Source organism: Calypte anna, chromosome 1 (assembly GCF_003957555.1).
Source record: "Calypte anna isolate BGI_N300 chromosome 1, bCalAnn1_v1.p, whole genome shotgun sequence".
NCBI lineage: Eukaryota > Metazoa > Chordata > Aves > Apodiformes > Trochilidae > Calypte > Calypte anna.
Genome location: NC_044244.1, coordinates 170472896 through 170487461, shown reverse-complemented (window position 1 = coordinate 170487461; position 14566 = coordinate 170472896). Strand labels below are relative to the sequence as shown.

The window sequence follows — 14566 nt, the reverse complement described above, 5'->3', positions numbered from 1 at the left end:
ACAGTTATTAGTGGAGCCTAGTTAGCCTACTCCCCTTGGCTGTAGGGGAGACCAGAATCTTTCAGACATATGTGATCCTGGTGCAGGATTGCTTTGACCTTATGTATTTACGGATAAAGTCTACTAAAAAGCTCTCGGTTTTCTTGTAAACAATTAGATAATTTCAAGGAAAACACCCTGTAGCTGTGAATTGGGATTATGCAACTTTCTTGTTCTTAAGCAGACAAGTAGTCTTTAGTAAGATAGATTTTACTGTTTAAATCTAAAAATAGAACGGCCACACTGGGTTTTGTGACCTTAGTTTCATTTTTCCATTCTCTTTCGTGCACATTACAGAGATACCTCCTGCAGCTCGTTCTGCAAATGGCCTCACATAATTTGACTGCACGGGCCATTTCCTCTTGGTAGGAAGCTGAAACTAAGGCTGTGGGGATGTGTCCTCTCTGATTCTCAGCTGGAGAGCTTATGGGGCAAGAAGTGTTAGTGAAGCATTACCCTATAAGCAACATGAACTGCAAGGCACTTCTCTGTGCAGTTCCTGACACACTACATAGTAAGTCTTAAGATACTCAGTGCAGGGTATCCAAGCAGGGAACTCACCCTCTGTTCCAGAGCGTAAGGATGCCTGGTTATTAATTATAAGTTTATATATATATATTCATTATAAGTTGTGCCAGGGGAAGTTTAGGTTAGATATTAGAAAGAATTTCTTTACGGAGAGGGTGATCAAGCATTGGAATGGGCTGCCCAGGGAAGTAGTGGATTCTCCATCCCTGGAGATATTTAAAAAGAGACTGGATGTGGCACTCAGTGCCATGGGCTGGTAACTGCAGCAGTAGTGGATCAAGGGTTGGACTTGATGATCTCTGAGGTCCCTTCCAACCCAGCCGATTCTATGATTCTATGATTATAGGGAAACAAAGGCAGGTTCTCTAATTGAGGTATTTTGGTATTTGTCTGAAGAAATCCAGTATATGACTTTTAAATGGAGAAACCAGCAATATTTGCACATTGAAGCTTTTGAAGCTTCAGAGTTGGTTTTAAATCCAGGCCTTTTGCAGATATTCACAAAATGGAACTTTGCTGAAATGGCTATTTTTAGAGTTGGAATTTTAATATGAATACTCTCTGTATTTTGGTCTCTGTCTCATATCTGAATTAAGTGCTCTAGAACATGCAGCCTTTCGTAATAAAACTATAGGTTAGACAAAGTTCTCTGAAGTGTTTTAGCTTCAGTTACACTTCATTTTAGTAGAAATCATCTAGACAGCACTAATACTGATTTCTATTTTGGGGCATTTATTCCCTCTTCTGTGACAATACAGCATTCTGAACGTGGGGGGTTCTTTTAAAAGTAAAGTCTCATGGTGGTCCTAATCCTGGACTTTGTGAAGCTGATTAGTTTATACTGGCAAAATTGATTCTGTTGGTTTAGTCAAAGTATTGAATAATATTTCAGGAATTTTCTGGTCCTTTAACATTTTCTCTTTATGAGTGCCCGTTGACACTGAGCAAGACTGGCAGTCAGGAATGATCTTTGTTTGAATGTTAAGTTTGACAGTTTTGCAAGGGAAGGATTTTAATCTATAATCAAACAGGAAGATGAACAGGATGGGATGTTTTGTATAAAAGTTCTCTAATTGTTTGCTCTGGTAATACCAGTGGTAGGACCAATATGAAATGCTGGTGCTTACTCGGTTTACCACTAAAACCTCTTTGTAGACCACTAAAACCTCCTTGTAGCTTTTACAAGAAGAATGATTGATTTTTTTCCATATTGAGGTTCATCCTCCAATTGCCTTTATAAGGAGGCCTGATATTCATTGCAGGAAGATGTTCAGCACTTCACAGTCATAATCACATTATTTCTGAAACTTTGGGTCCTGTCAGTTTACTTTATTGAACTTGAAAATCAGAAACTTTTAATGAAGATCTGTAACAGTTAATTTCCTCATCCCTGTGTGTAGGTTTATGTGCCAGTTTTCTCAAAGGAAGCTTGTCCAGATGACTTAGGGCTTAACTGTGGTCCAAATCCTGGAAATATCCAGCCAGGATCAGTGTGGTGACCTCCTGTAGGTCAGAATGCAGGGACCTGCATCATGGGGCTGCTCGAGCTGAGAGCAGCAGCTGCTGCAGTCTCAGACAGAGCCAAACATTTGTACCCAGGAGATTTCAAGCTTCATATTCCTTAGGCACAGACTGGAAGCTCTAAAGTACATTTAGTAGTGATTTATGTCCCCAAATCCTTTTTTTTTCTTATATGGGAAACCAGCACATCAATAAAAGTTCTTTGCAAGGAAAGGGATTTTGCTTTCAGATATTGGAAGGAAGCAACAGAAGAATCAGCTACTGAGAGTCCTGTAAGTGTAGTGAGAGCTGTGAGCTGGCTGGCTGGCCCAGTGACAGATGTGTCCCTGGTAAGATGTTGCACTATGAGTGCTTGGGGCATCTTGCAGGGAAGCTGTTCCTTTTGTTGGCAGCCCTGGAGGGGTCCTTGGGAGTTGGGAGTGGTGTTGATAATCTTGGAAAGCTTTAGGTGGCAAGTAGGCATAAAAAGAAATCATTTGAGATTATAGCTCAGGGCAGTCAGAGAAGGGTGGTTTAGAGGCCTGTGCAAAGCAAATGTGAGTAACTGCAGTGTTATAATGCCACAGAGAACATGGCCTGGCTGATATATCAAGGAAAACTTTGCAAAAGACATGGGGCCTGGGCTATGGGGCATTCACTCAGCAAGCTCTTTACCCATAGCAGAGGAAAAAGAAGCAGGGACTCCTAGGAGCCACCTGAGAAGGATGGACCCAGAGGAGACAAAAGCACAGGCAGAGATTAGGGCTCTTCTGGCTGATGCCAGAGACTGAATAAATGCTTTGCCTCACCTTTATGGAATGAAAAGCAGTGTCTTACCTTCCCTGTCTGGGCAGAAGTGCTTAGTGTGACATAATGTTGGTGTGTGCCAAGACCCATTCCTTCCACACATTCCCCACTAGTGGTATTTTCCACGCCACTCCTATAACATCCCCAAGTTGGGATGTTTGAAGCTGAATGGTAGATCTGGTCAGAGTCCTGTCCTGGGTGTTGTTTCTGGGGGGCTGTAATGCAGCCCCTCAGGATGGTGTGTGCCTGTTCCTCATCACATAACACAGCATCTCCCTGTGCAGATGGATGTGGAAAAAGCTGTTAGGAAAAGTTCTTTACCATGAGGGTAGTGGAAAAATGGAACAGGTTGCCCAGGGAAGTAGTTGAGGCCTTATTCCTGGAGATACTCAAGGTGAGGAGTGATGAGGCTCTGAGCAACCTGATCTAGTTGAGGGTGTCCCTGCTTATTGCGGGGGGTTGGACTAGATGACCTTTAGAAGTCCCTTCCAACCCAAATTATACTGTGATTCTATGGTCCAGGCTTTCATGTGGGCACAATCTCAGCTGCAGAAAAAAATCTCACATGTGGGCACAAAAAAATCTTTCACGTGGGCACAATCTCATCTGTATTCAAAAATGAAGCTGCAGAAGAGCCCCTGGTCAGCATTCAGTGTCTCTGGGGCCAGGCAAGTGCTTGGCTGGACAACATGCCATTCTGTACTGTCAGCAGATGTTTGTTTTCACTCTGGTTTCAACAAGCTTGGAGGGAAACTGGAAGTTTTCCAATCCTGTCCATCCTTAATTTCTTCTCATCAGTGAGAGAATAACTCAAGTTATTTATGTCTTTGCACAAGAGCCCGGGCGGTGTTTTGTTGACCAGCCATGGAAACCTTGGTGCAAGCCAGATGTGGGACCTCCTCCTGGCGTGGCCAGGGGTGTGCTCTGCGTGGTTTCCCACCTCTGACCCCCTGTGACTGACGTCCTCAGAGCCCACATGTCTGCAGCATCCTGCAGAGTCTGGGAAGAGCTTGTCACCACTGGCCTTTACAACCCACCTCAAGTTTCCTGTTGTCAGCCAACTCCTCCTAAGGCGGAGAGAATGTTAAAGAAACAGTGTCAGGATGCAGGAGGTTGTGTTCAGAGCTGGGAAACTCAGCAGCTTGAGGCTTTACAGGAGGAAAAATCAGAGCATGGCTAGGTTTATTCTTAAAAATTCCTATTTGAGAAGACCAGTAAGCCCAGAGCACTGGGTTGGTTGTGCCAGGTGAGAGTATCTGTGCATCATGTCACCTCCCTGCATTGCCACCCACGGCACTCCTGCTCCTGCTGCTGGAAATTTCCACGCTCCCATGAATGGATTAGGCAGAGGGAAGTGGAGCCTCTGACATATTTTTCCAAACCAAAACAAAGCTGGCAAGTCTAATTTTAGGCCTGGCTTAGTGTGGAAAGGATATCAGTAGTGACACAAAGCTTTTCCGTTCTCTTGTTCATTAATTTATGTGTATTTACATCTTGCATGTGGAAGAGGCTGAGAACTGATAGCCTGCTCTCAGCAGCTGGGCTTACAATCAAATGCTGTATCAACAAAGAGCAAAATTAAAAGGGAAGTGATATCACAGGCAGGCACAGCTTTGCTTCACTTCAGTGTTGAACCAACATGTTTGTTACTCCTCTCTCTGTGCCTTGGGACAAGGTGTGTAGCAGCAGTGTGTGCCTGCCAGCCTTCAGCTGACTTGTTAGAAAATAACTTAGGGTGATACTGTGACTGATATTTATTTCTTTGTGTGTGTCTCAATGTGCCTGTGGTTTTTTGTTTTGTTTTTTTTTTTGCATGTTAGGTTTTTGTGGCCAGTCCAAACAAAACACAGCCTATTGTGGAGATCCTGTTGAAAAACCAACCCAAGCTCATTGAGTTTTTGAGCAATTTCCAGAAAGAGAGGACGGATGATGAACAGTTCACTGATGAGAAGAACTACCTGATTAAGCAAATCCGAGACTTGAAAAAGCCAACGGCATGAAGAACTCCTCTTGATTTTCCACCGTAGGCATTAATCTTATTTGTTGAATTCCTCTGTGTCCTTTAAACACCACAATAGAGCTTGAGAAGGCACAGCAAGTGCTTGGTTTTTATTTTGTCTTTGTTCCTAGGTGTCAAAAGTTATAGGGGTTCGACATGAAAACTAAAAAAAAAACCACCCCAAATCTAGAATAATATATTCTTTTTAATCAAAACTATAATTATTTATGTGAGTTTAGGATCTCTCTGTAATAGAAGCTGGTTTGATGGATTTTCATTTGTGCTCAAGAAGAATGAACCTCTTTGCTTAACCTGGTCAGCCAGCTCAGGCTGTTGGTGAGTGCACAGAGTAGGTCTTCTGAGGACTGAAACGTTGTTCCTTTGCACCTGTAGTTGTGATTTTGTTCGAGTGCTGCACACACACAAGACTGTGAAAGAGAATGTTTGTCTCTGGAGTTTGCTGCACTTACAGATTGTGTTCTTTAGACAAAACGGTGGGAGATGAAAAATTAGGAAAGGTCACTTTTTTGCTTTGTTTCTGTATTCTTGCATCTTTAGGTTTTCTTTTCCCCTAGATCAGAGGTTTTCTATTGAGTGCTAGGGAATGGATGAAGACATCAGCCAGATGAGCTGTTTCTACCTGCCTCCCCTATTCCTGGGAATGATCCACCATGTGCTAGAGCACAGGCTATTCCCACCAGCTCCCAGGCAGACTGAGGAGGGGCATCCCCAGGTACACGGTGCCCTGGTACTCCCCAGTGGGAAGAAGTTAAGAGCAGCCTCCCCTCCATCAGGGCCCACCCTCTATTTCTAGTAAATACTAGAAATTTCTAGTGAAGCCATCCAGCACCTACTAACATCAGAAAGAAGCCAGTCCTCAGTTTCAGTGGGAATAATTTTGGGTGGTGGTCAGAGCTATGTGGCTGCATCTTGCCAAAGAGGAGCTCCAGCACCAGTGGGAGAGTTCACAGCATCTTCCCATCTGGATTCAAATCCCGGCTGTGTGAGGCAGGCTTGGGCAGAGTTCAGCAAAGGGATGAACTGCTGAGTGGGCTGGGGTCCCCCAGGTCCTGCAGGTGCCCTCAAAGCTGACAGCACTTCCTGGGTGCTGAAACCAAGTGCAGGAGGACGTTCATTTAGCAGCCCCAGCACCAAAGGCCACTCGCTGTCTGGTTCTTCCCATCCTCCTTCATCCCGATGTGAATTCAGGTTCTGTGTTGAAGCTGTGGCAGGGGAGATCATTGCACTGTAAATGTGTTAGGTTTCATAAGCTCTGTGGTCCAAACAAGTGTTTCCCAGGTGTGGTTGAAGAGTTCTTGGGGTCTTTTGTTTTCTAGCAGGAAATGAAAATCTTACTCTGATGTTTTATTAGGATGTGGAGTTTGAGAGCAGAGAGTGGAAATTTCTTGAATGTTTCTGAACAGCTTAGGTTCTGAGTTTTCCTATTTGTTGCAAGACAGGTATCTAGATAACACTCTAGCTAATGCTTCAGAAAAACAGGTGAAACTGAATTGTAAAAAAACAGAACAAGACTTTTTTTCCTTGAAGAAACTGTTGCATATTGGGGTGATGGATGCTTTAATTTATGTGCTTTAGAAAAGGGATGACATGGAACAGTTTGTGGACTCATGTTTTTTTTTCAGATGTCAGATACACACAACAAATGTACATTTTAGTTGCCTGGATCTTAAAATATATATATATTTACAAGCTATTAAAGGCATGATTACTGATCACCCTTTATTTCTCTGGTTTTTTTTTTCCTCTTGCCTTTCTGGATAGCCAGACTCTGCACAACACTAAATTTTTCCTCTCCTTTGCCAACCAGTTTCAGGAGATGGAGAGAGAGAGAGATGAGCACTTTCTTCGGAGCTAATGCACTCTGCAGGCATCACATCTGCAGCCCTGGCTGGCAGGGACCTGGCAACCAGACTGCAGTCTATCTTAGTTGGACTGTGATCTTCACTTGCAGCCCCATGGGTAGTGCTCACCATCAGTGGTTGCTTGGGAGTCAATAAAAGGACCCACAGAGTTAGTCATTTAAGTCTGGTCCTCTGAGATTTGGAGCCTGAAACCAAAGGGCACTTGGCTGTGCTCTGAGTTCTTGGGGTGGGGCTGTCTCCTGGGCTGCATTAGCAGGGAGGCACATGTCCATTGCCTCAGCCTCTGGAGTCACATGAGAGCATCAGGCTTCCAGCCTGCACTTGGAAAAAGTGTCTAATGGTGACTGCTGGGAAATGAGAGTGTGAGTGCAGCCCATGCAGAGGTGTCCAGTGCATCCCTGGGGGTGCTCAGCCCTGTGAGCTGCTCTGCTCCTCATGGTCTGGCTGTGAAAGAGCAGTTGAAGACATCAAAACCTGGCTGTAAAATATGGAGTGAGGTTACACCCACCCCCAGGTGTTTGTGTAGGCAGAGATGTGGCAGGGCAAGGGGGGGGAACAGAGCAGGGGGTCCCATCTCTGCAGAGCCAGCCCTTCCCAGTGCATGCACGGGGGTAAGTGGTAAGAAGGGCTTGGAAAAAAGGGGGCTGTGTGTATGTGTGCCTGCAAGAGAGGAAAAAAGGAGAGGTCTTACAGTAAAATGGTACATGCTGGGCCTCTTGCAGCATCATACAAGAAGGTAGGTCCTGAAGGAGGTATTGCCAACACACCTCAAGGTTGGGTCTTCCCCAAGCTCAACTTGCTTTGCTCTTTGAAAGGAAAAGAAATGGTGAAGATGAAATTAATATATTGGCAGTATAATAATACTTCACAGCAGGTGAAGTCAAATGAAATCTGACCTGAAAGATCTTTTCTAATGCAATTTTGAAATAATAGTAGAACTTCATCTTCCCTTCAGTGCATTCAGTCAAGGTGGTTCTTCTGCCTAAGTGACTGCTCCCACCAGGAGCTCAGCAGTTCTCTGAAATTAATAACTGAGGAATCTGTGTGATTGCAGGACAAAGTTCATCAGAGTGAGGACAGGGAAGAAGATTGTTGTCAGGGGATAGAAAGAAGCCAGAGGATGCTTGGGATACAGCCTCTCAATTCCAATCCCCACCCAGCATTCAGAGGGATTTGGACTGTACAGATGAATCTGTGCCAACATGTAACGTATGATCCCACTCATAAAACCTTTTTTGATCCAGCAGAGTGCCAGGAATCTTTGAACCCTAAACTTCTGTCCTGGAATTTGGGCAGCTTGTGCTACTGAGAAAAATCTAACTGAGAAGTGACAACAGCCTCCCTACTCAGCACTGGCATGTGCACCAGCAGGTGTGAACCCAGGGCAGGGATGCAGGATTCTGGCCTTCAGGAAACATAGGCATTAAGACCACTTGAGCCTCTTAATCTGCATGCTCCAGGGACAAGATCAGATGAGAAGGAAAGAATGACTTGGACCTTGTAATCTAAGGATAAAAGCACTCTCATGAGGGAGAAGAGATCTGGATCCCATTTGTTCTCTAGTGCATGCTTTTCTCTGGTCTATGAAATTGGAGCAGGGCTATCACAACCCAGGCCACTTTCCAAAGGGTGATGTTTGGTCAGTAGAGAGGCTTTTTCTCTGACCCAATAAATGCCTCATTTTTTTGCCTGAGGTGGAAGCACTTTAACATTTTGGCTGCAAGCACCTTCCTGCAGAACATCGTATGCCTGGAAGTGCAGGCCATTATAAGGCAGGGGGATAGAGGTTTTAGGTTAGTACATTTTCTACAATATGGAAGGGAATTCTACCTAGCTCTCCCCCACTCTTGCATAAAAATAAAGGTTTCCATGGCATTCCACCCTTTTTGGGCTTGCATTTTGACACCTGCCACTTTCCATGTGTGGAGCTCACTCTGCATTTGCCTTGAGCACCACCCACTGAACTTGTACCCATGGTCTGCTGCTGAACAGCATCGAGCAGCTGAGGACTATATAGACCATAAGGTTTTGTTGCATTTACTGCCAAGCCAGGAAAGCTCTTACTCTGATGACCTAAAATGCCCAGTTGCTTTCCTGTCAGTGCAGGTAGCTGGCAGAAATTCTGCCAGATGCCAGTGCTCCTGGGGTCTGAGCAGGAACACCCAGGACTCATTAAAGCCCAGTAATGAGCCCAGGCTCCTTCGCTGCTGGAGTCCAAGTCCTGGAGCTGCTGGTTCCCAGGAGTTTTTGGTGTGAATGCAGGCCCAACCATGTTCCCCCTTGAAGCCAGCACCTTAACAGAGAGCTCAGAGAGTCTTTCTATCTGTTCAGAGCAAATCCAGGGCTCCTCTCCTGCTTAGCGACAAACCCAGTGAGCTACGGAGCTACAGGTTGGGGTAACCCCAAGCACAATTACAGGTTGGGGGGAGAATGGATTAAAAGCAGCCCTGAGGAGAAGGACATCAGGGTGTTGGTTGATGAGAAGCTCAACATGAGCCAGCAATGTGTGCTTGCAGCCCAGAAACCAACAAGATCCTTGGCTGCATCAAAAGAAGTGTGGCTGGCAGGTTGAGCAGGGTGATTCTACCCTGCTTTGCTTTTGTGAAACCCCATCTGCAGTACTGTGGCCAGTTCTGGAGCACCCAATGTAAGAAGAATGTGGAGCTTCTGGAGTAATTCCAGAGGAGTGCCACAAAGATGATCAGAGGGCTGGAGTACCTCTCTTATAAACACAGACAGAGAGAGTTGGGGTTGTTCAGCCTGGAGAAGAGAAAGCTCCAGGGAGACCTTATAAGGGGCCTAAAAGAAAGCTGTGGAGGGACTTTTTGCATAGGCAGGATGAGAGGGAATGGTTTCAAGCTGAAAGAGGGTAGATTCAGATTAGATATAGGTGAGGCACTGGCACAGGTTGGCCAGGGAGGTTGTGGCTGCCCCCTCTCTGGCAAGTGTTCATGGCCAGGCTGGATGTGGGAGGTGTCCCTGCCAGTGCAGGGGTGTTGGAACTAGATGATCTTCAATGTTCCTTCCAACACAAACCATTCTGTTATTGTGGTGTACTCAGGCCTACTGCATATTTAATTACACACAGGCACATGTGTATGGAAGGAAAAAAGAGAGGCAGTCCCACTGGAGAGGCCTGCTGTGGCCTGCAGAAGGGGCTGAAGTCCCTATCACCTCAGCCAACGCTGACGAGCAGCCTCGCCTCCAGCAAAGGCTGAGATCCCTCAGCCTGCACTGCTTGAGGCCAGGAGGCAGCAGGAGCTTGAGCCAGCTCTGAGAAGGGCTGGTGCTGTTCTAGTAATGTGGGATGAGGCTGAGGGAAGAGCCAGGGCAAGGTTGGCAGTTTTGGCCACAGGGATCAGCTGTAGCCAAGCATCTCACAGGGCTGTGACTTGTCCTGGCTCCCCCGGGAGCTTCAGGGAGAGGCAGGCAGCAAGCCCAGCCCGCCTGACTCATGGTCATGCTCCACAGGTCCTGCCTCACACTGGGCCCTCTTTCCAGGAATGTGAAAGGAGGGAAAACAAACAAGCAACCCCTTTCATAGGGCAGTGGTTGTGAGTGGCTCTGCAAAACCACAATAAAAATAATCTTTTTTCCACCTCAGGCTGTGTCTCACGTCAGGAGCGGCAGGAGTGTGGGGAAAGCCTCTGCCCATGGGGCAGTGCCGGTGGGCTCTGGCCAAGCCGTGGCTGTGCCACAGCAGGGAGGGGGTTCCCCACAGCACCCACACCAACTGGCTTAGTGCTGACTGGGGACAGGGACAGGGACATGGGGTGTCCCAGCACACGCAGTGAGACAGCAGTCTGCCTCGCCTCATGCAGCTGAACACTGCGCTTCACCAGTGCTGCAGCAGCCCCATGGATGGGTCTCATTACTGTACAGCACTGGCTACAGCTGGGAGGGCTTTGCTACAGAGCCCTGGTCCCAGGAAAGCCTGGCACTGCCCTGGTCATCTCTGAGACTTCAGGAATCTGCTGGGGTGCAGCATCAGGTACAGCTCAGTGCATGTGTCCTGTGCCACCTGCCTTCCCTGGAACATTGCTTCTGCTCCTTGCTGGTGCTGCTGCCTGCTGGGCTCTGAGCCTCTCCCCCCATGTGCAGGTTTGGGAATGAAGCCTCATTGCTCCATGGTCAAATGTGTAATCTTTGAACAACCCTGTGCCAGGTGGTACCTCCAGCACCTTGAAGTTTTTACAAGCAGCTGGGCAACAAGCAGCTGACAAGGGGTAGTAAGACAAGAGGGCATGGTCTTAAGATCAGCGAGGGGAAGGTTTAGGTTAGATATTAGGAAAAAATTCTTTACAGAGAGGGTGATCAGGCACTGGAATGGGCTGGCCAGAGAGGTGGTGGATTCTCCATCCCTGGAGGTTTTTAAGAGACTGTGGCACTCAGTGCCATGGGCTGGGAACCACAGTGGTGGTGGATCAAGGGTTGGGCTTGATGATCTCAGAGGTCCTTTCCAACCCAAATGATTCTGTAATTCTGTGAATCAAGGTGCCTGGAATGAGCAAAGTCCTCTGTCAAGGCACCATAGCCCAGTTCCTCATAGTTAAAGAAACAAAATACACTCAAGTCCCCAGCACAGCTCTCCTGGGGAGAGCTACCAGTCTGCTAATGCATGGAGTATTTCTGCACAGAGAAGACAGGAATGTGTCTTTGGGGCTATGAAAGGGCCTTGCTCAACTCTTAGGAGTTTCAGGACCAAGAGGTCCTGAAATTCCAAATTGCTGGGTATGTTACCTCCAGTAAGGCATGGCCTTAGCAATGCCCTTCAGCTCCCTTGCAGAACAGCTGGCTTTAGAGCAGCAAGGGTTTGGGAGCAGGTTTAAAAATACCCTTCCCAAAGCAGAGCCCGCTGCATCTGTTCAGAGCTTTGTGCAAACATGGAGGCAGGGCTCCTTTTCACCCAGGCACAGCCCTGTCCCAGCAGCTCTCAGGGAGCAAACAGAGCTGTGGTTTGTTTGGGAAGGGGGTCAGATGCCCCGTGGGTTCTGTGTGTGTGGGGCAAGTGGGAGCCTGCAGGGAGCAGAGGTCTGACCAGCTCCCGGGGGAGGGAAGTAGAGGAGAGACACCTCCTCCCCATTTTTGAAGCTGAGAGTGAGGAGAAAATTATATTCATAGATGGACTCGCCCCGTGCCCCAAGGAGTGTCAAGGGCAGAGCCACAATTAGCTCATGGGATAGAGCAGGTTCTCACTGTGGGCTGGCAGCAGTGGTCATGCTTCCTGTCAGAGGCTGAAAGGAAGGAGGCACAGGGGGACCAGCCTACTGGCAGGCAAGAAAGCAGCATCTCCCAGGGGATGGCAGGCGTTGCTGAGGGAGGGGAGGCACATGTTAATTCCAGCAACAGACCCAGCTCTCCAGCTAACAAATACCACTTGTAGCCACGCAGCTAAGCTCCTCTGCTTTTGCTGTTTTTTCCCTAGATGCCTCCATCTTGCCCCACAATGGGAATGAAAGACCAGCAGCAGGTGTATGTAGAGGCATTCATGCTATTTTAAAGACACCTTTCAGGTATTTCTGAAAGACCACTGGGGAGGGAGACGTGTCTTTGCCAGCACATGTATGGCATGTCCCTAAGGCCTGGTTCTTGCTAAGCTGTTCATATGCTTCATGATTTCCCTAGGTTTTGTCAACCCCTTATTTTTGTCTCCAATTTAGAAATTTAGTTGCCCTCGGGGAAAACAAGAAAATTGCTGGCAAAGCAATGAGGTGACCTCAACAGAGCCGAAGAGAGTTGAGCAATGAAAGCAAAAAAGGAGAAAAACACAGCCATCTGCAAAGTCTTCATTTCTGTTAATGCTCTGCTCTAGTGCCAGTGACTGGCATGTTGCAGAAGTACCAGCTACATGAAAGATGGAACAGACCCCATCTCTGACCAAGGGGGGGATGCACATCAGTCCTGTAGCTTCAGGAAGACCACTTGGTGCTGAGGAAGAGCCTGACTCCTCAGAAAATTAACTGGGAAAAAAAATCAGGTACAAAAAGGTGATATTTGAGTGCAAAAGATGTGTGCCATGCTGCAAAATATCCCAAGGAAAAAGCTCAGCACTCCCCTCTGCTTGTCTGTTTCTAGCCTAAACACAGTCAAGCTTGTGGCCGTGTGACTCAAGCAAATGCTGTTTACCTACATGAGAGTCATAGAATCATTTAGATTGGAAAAGCCTCTAAAGATCATCAAGTAATGGTTAACCCAGCACTGCCAAGCCCACTACTGAACTATGTCCCTAACTACCACATCTACAAATATCTTAAAATACATCCAAGGATGGTGACTCCACCCCTTCCCTGGGAAGCCTTTCTCAGTGCCTGACAACCCTTTCAATGATGAAATTTTTCCTAATATCCAACCTAAACCTCCCCTGGCACAACTTGAGGCCATTTTCTTTCATTCTCTCACTTGGGTACTTGGAGAAGAAACCAACCCCCACATGGCTACACCCTCCTTTCAGGCAGCTGTCAAGAGCAGTAAGGTCTCCCCTCAGCCTCCTTTTCTCGAGGCTGAACAACCCCAACTCCTTCAGCCACTCCTCATAATACCTGTGCTCTATCTAGACTCTTCACCAGCTTCTTTTCCATTCTCAGGACACAGAATCATCCGGGTTGGAAGGGACCTCTGAGATCATCAAACCCAACCTTTGATCCACTACTGCTGCAGTTACCAGCCCATGGCACTGAGTGCCACATTCAGCCTCTTCTTAAAAATCTCCAGGGATGGAGAATCTCCCACCTCCCTGGGCAGCCCATTCCAATACCTGATCATCCTCTCTGTAAAGAATTTTTTCCTAATATCCAATCTAAACCTCCCCTGGCAGAGCTTCAAGTCCATACCTTCTTGTCTTACTGGGAGACCAACCGCCCCCTGGCTACCCCCTCCTTTCAGGGAGTTGTAGAGAGTTATGAGGTCTCCCCTGAGCCTCCTCTTCTTCAGACTAAACAACACAGAGTCACACAGGAACCTTTTTTCAAAATTTCTTCCCATTTATGACTTTTGAGCCGTCTGGAGTGCTCTGTCAGTGGCAGCGAGCATCGGCACACCTGTGCCTGCAGCAGGCGGATTTTCCGGGCTCCTCTTGCACCATTTCTGATAAAACACATCCCTTCTGTGGCACAGACCACCCCCACCTCCCCCGGAGGCAGTGGAGCCGCCATGGGGCGCGGTCCCCCCTCGCCTCCCGCTGCCCGCCCGGCCCGGCCCGGTCCGGTCCAGTTCCGCTCGTCCCTGCCGTCATCTCCCCCTGGCGGCGGCCCTGCGGCCCTGCGCGGCTGCTGGCGGGGAGCGAGAGCTGTGCCTCCCGCCTTCGGAACGCGGCTGGGGAGGGAGGGTTTCTCCTCAGAAAAGGCCGCCCTGGGCTCGGCGCTTCCCTCCGTGCTGGGCACTGCTGAGGCCGCAGCTCAACTGCTGTGCTGAGTTTTGGGCCCCTCCGCTACAAGGAGGATATTGAGGTGCTGGAGAGAATGCAGAGAGAAGGCTCTGGAGCGGCTGAGGGAGCTGGGGGTCAGCCGGGAGGGAAGGAGGGTGAGGGGAAACCTCATCGCTCTCGACAGCTGCCTGAAAGGAGGGTGCAGCCAGGTAGGGGTCGGTATCTTCTACCGTAACATGCAATAGAAATGATCTCAAGTTGTGCCAGGGGAGGTTTAGACTGGAAGAAAATTATTCACCGAAAGGGTTGTCAGGCTCTGGAACAGACTGCCCAGAGAAGTGGTGGAGTCACCATCCCTGGAGGTGTTTAAAAGATGCATAGATGTGGTGCTTAGGGACATGATTTAGTGGTGGGCTTGGCAGTGCTGGGTTAATGGTTTGACTTGAT

At 47.8% G+C, this 14566-nt stretch overlaps 1 protein-coding gene across 6 annotated transcripts in view; it reads left to right on the top strand.

Moving 5' to 3' along the window:
- Positions 1-6616, top strand: part of CAB39L (calcium binding protein 39 like) — a 63605-nt gene extending 56989 nt beyond the window's left edge. For 3 of the 6 annotated variants that reach the window (XM_030468013.1, XM_030468022.1, XM_008501624.2), the window contains one exon: positions 4695-5295. In XM_030468013.1, the coding sequence (XP_030323873.1) occupies positions 4695-4874 (180 nt within the window). In that variant the 3' untranslated portion in view covers positions 4875-5295. Of the gene's footprint in view, positions 1-4694 lie in introns of all 6 variants that reach the window. The other 3 variants (XM_030468046.1, XM_030468039.1, XM_030468003.1) reach the window with 2 other exon arrangements.
- The last annotated feature ends 7950 nt before the right edge of the window (positions 6617-14566 follow it).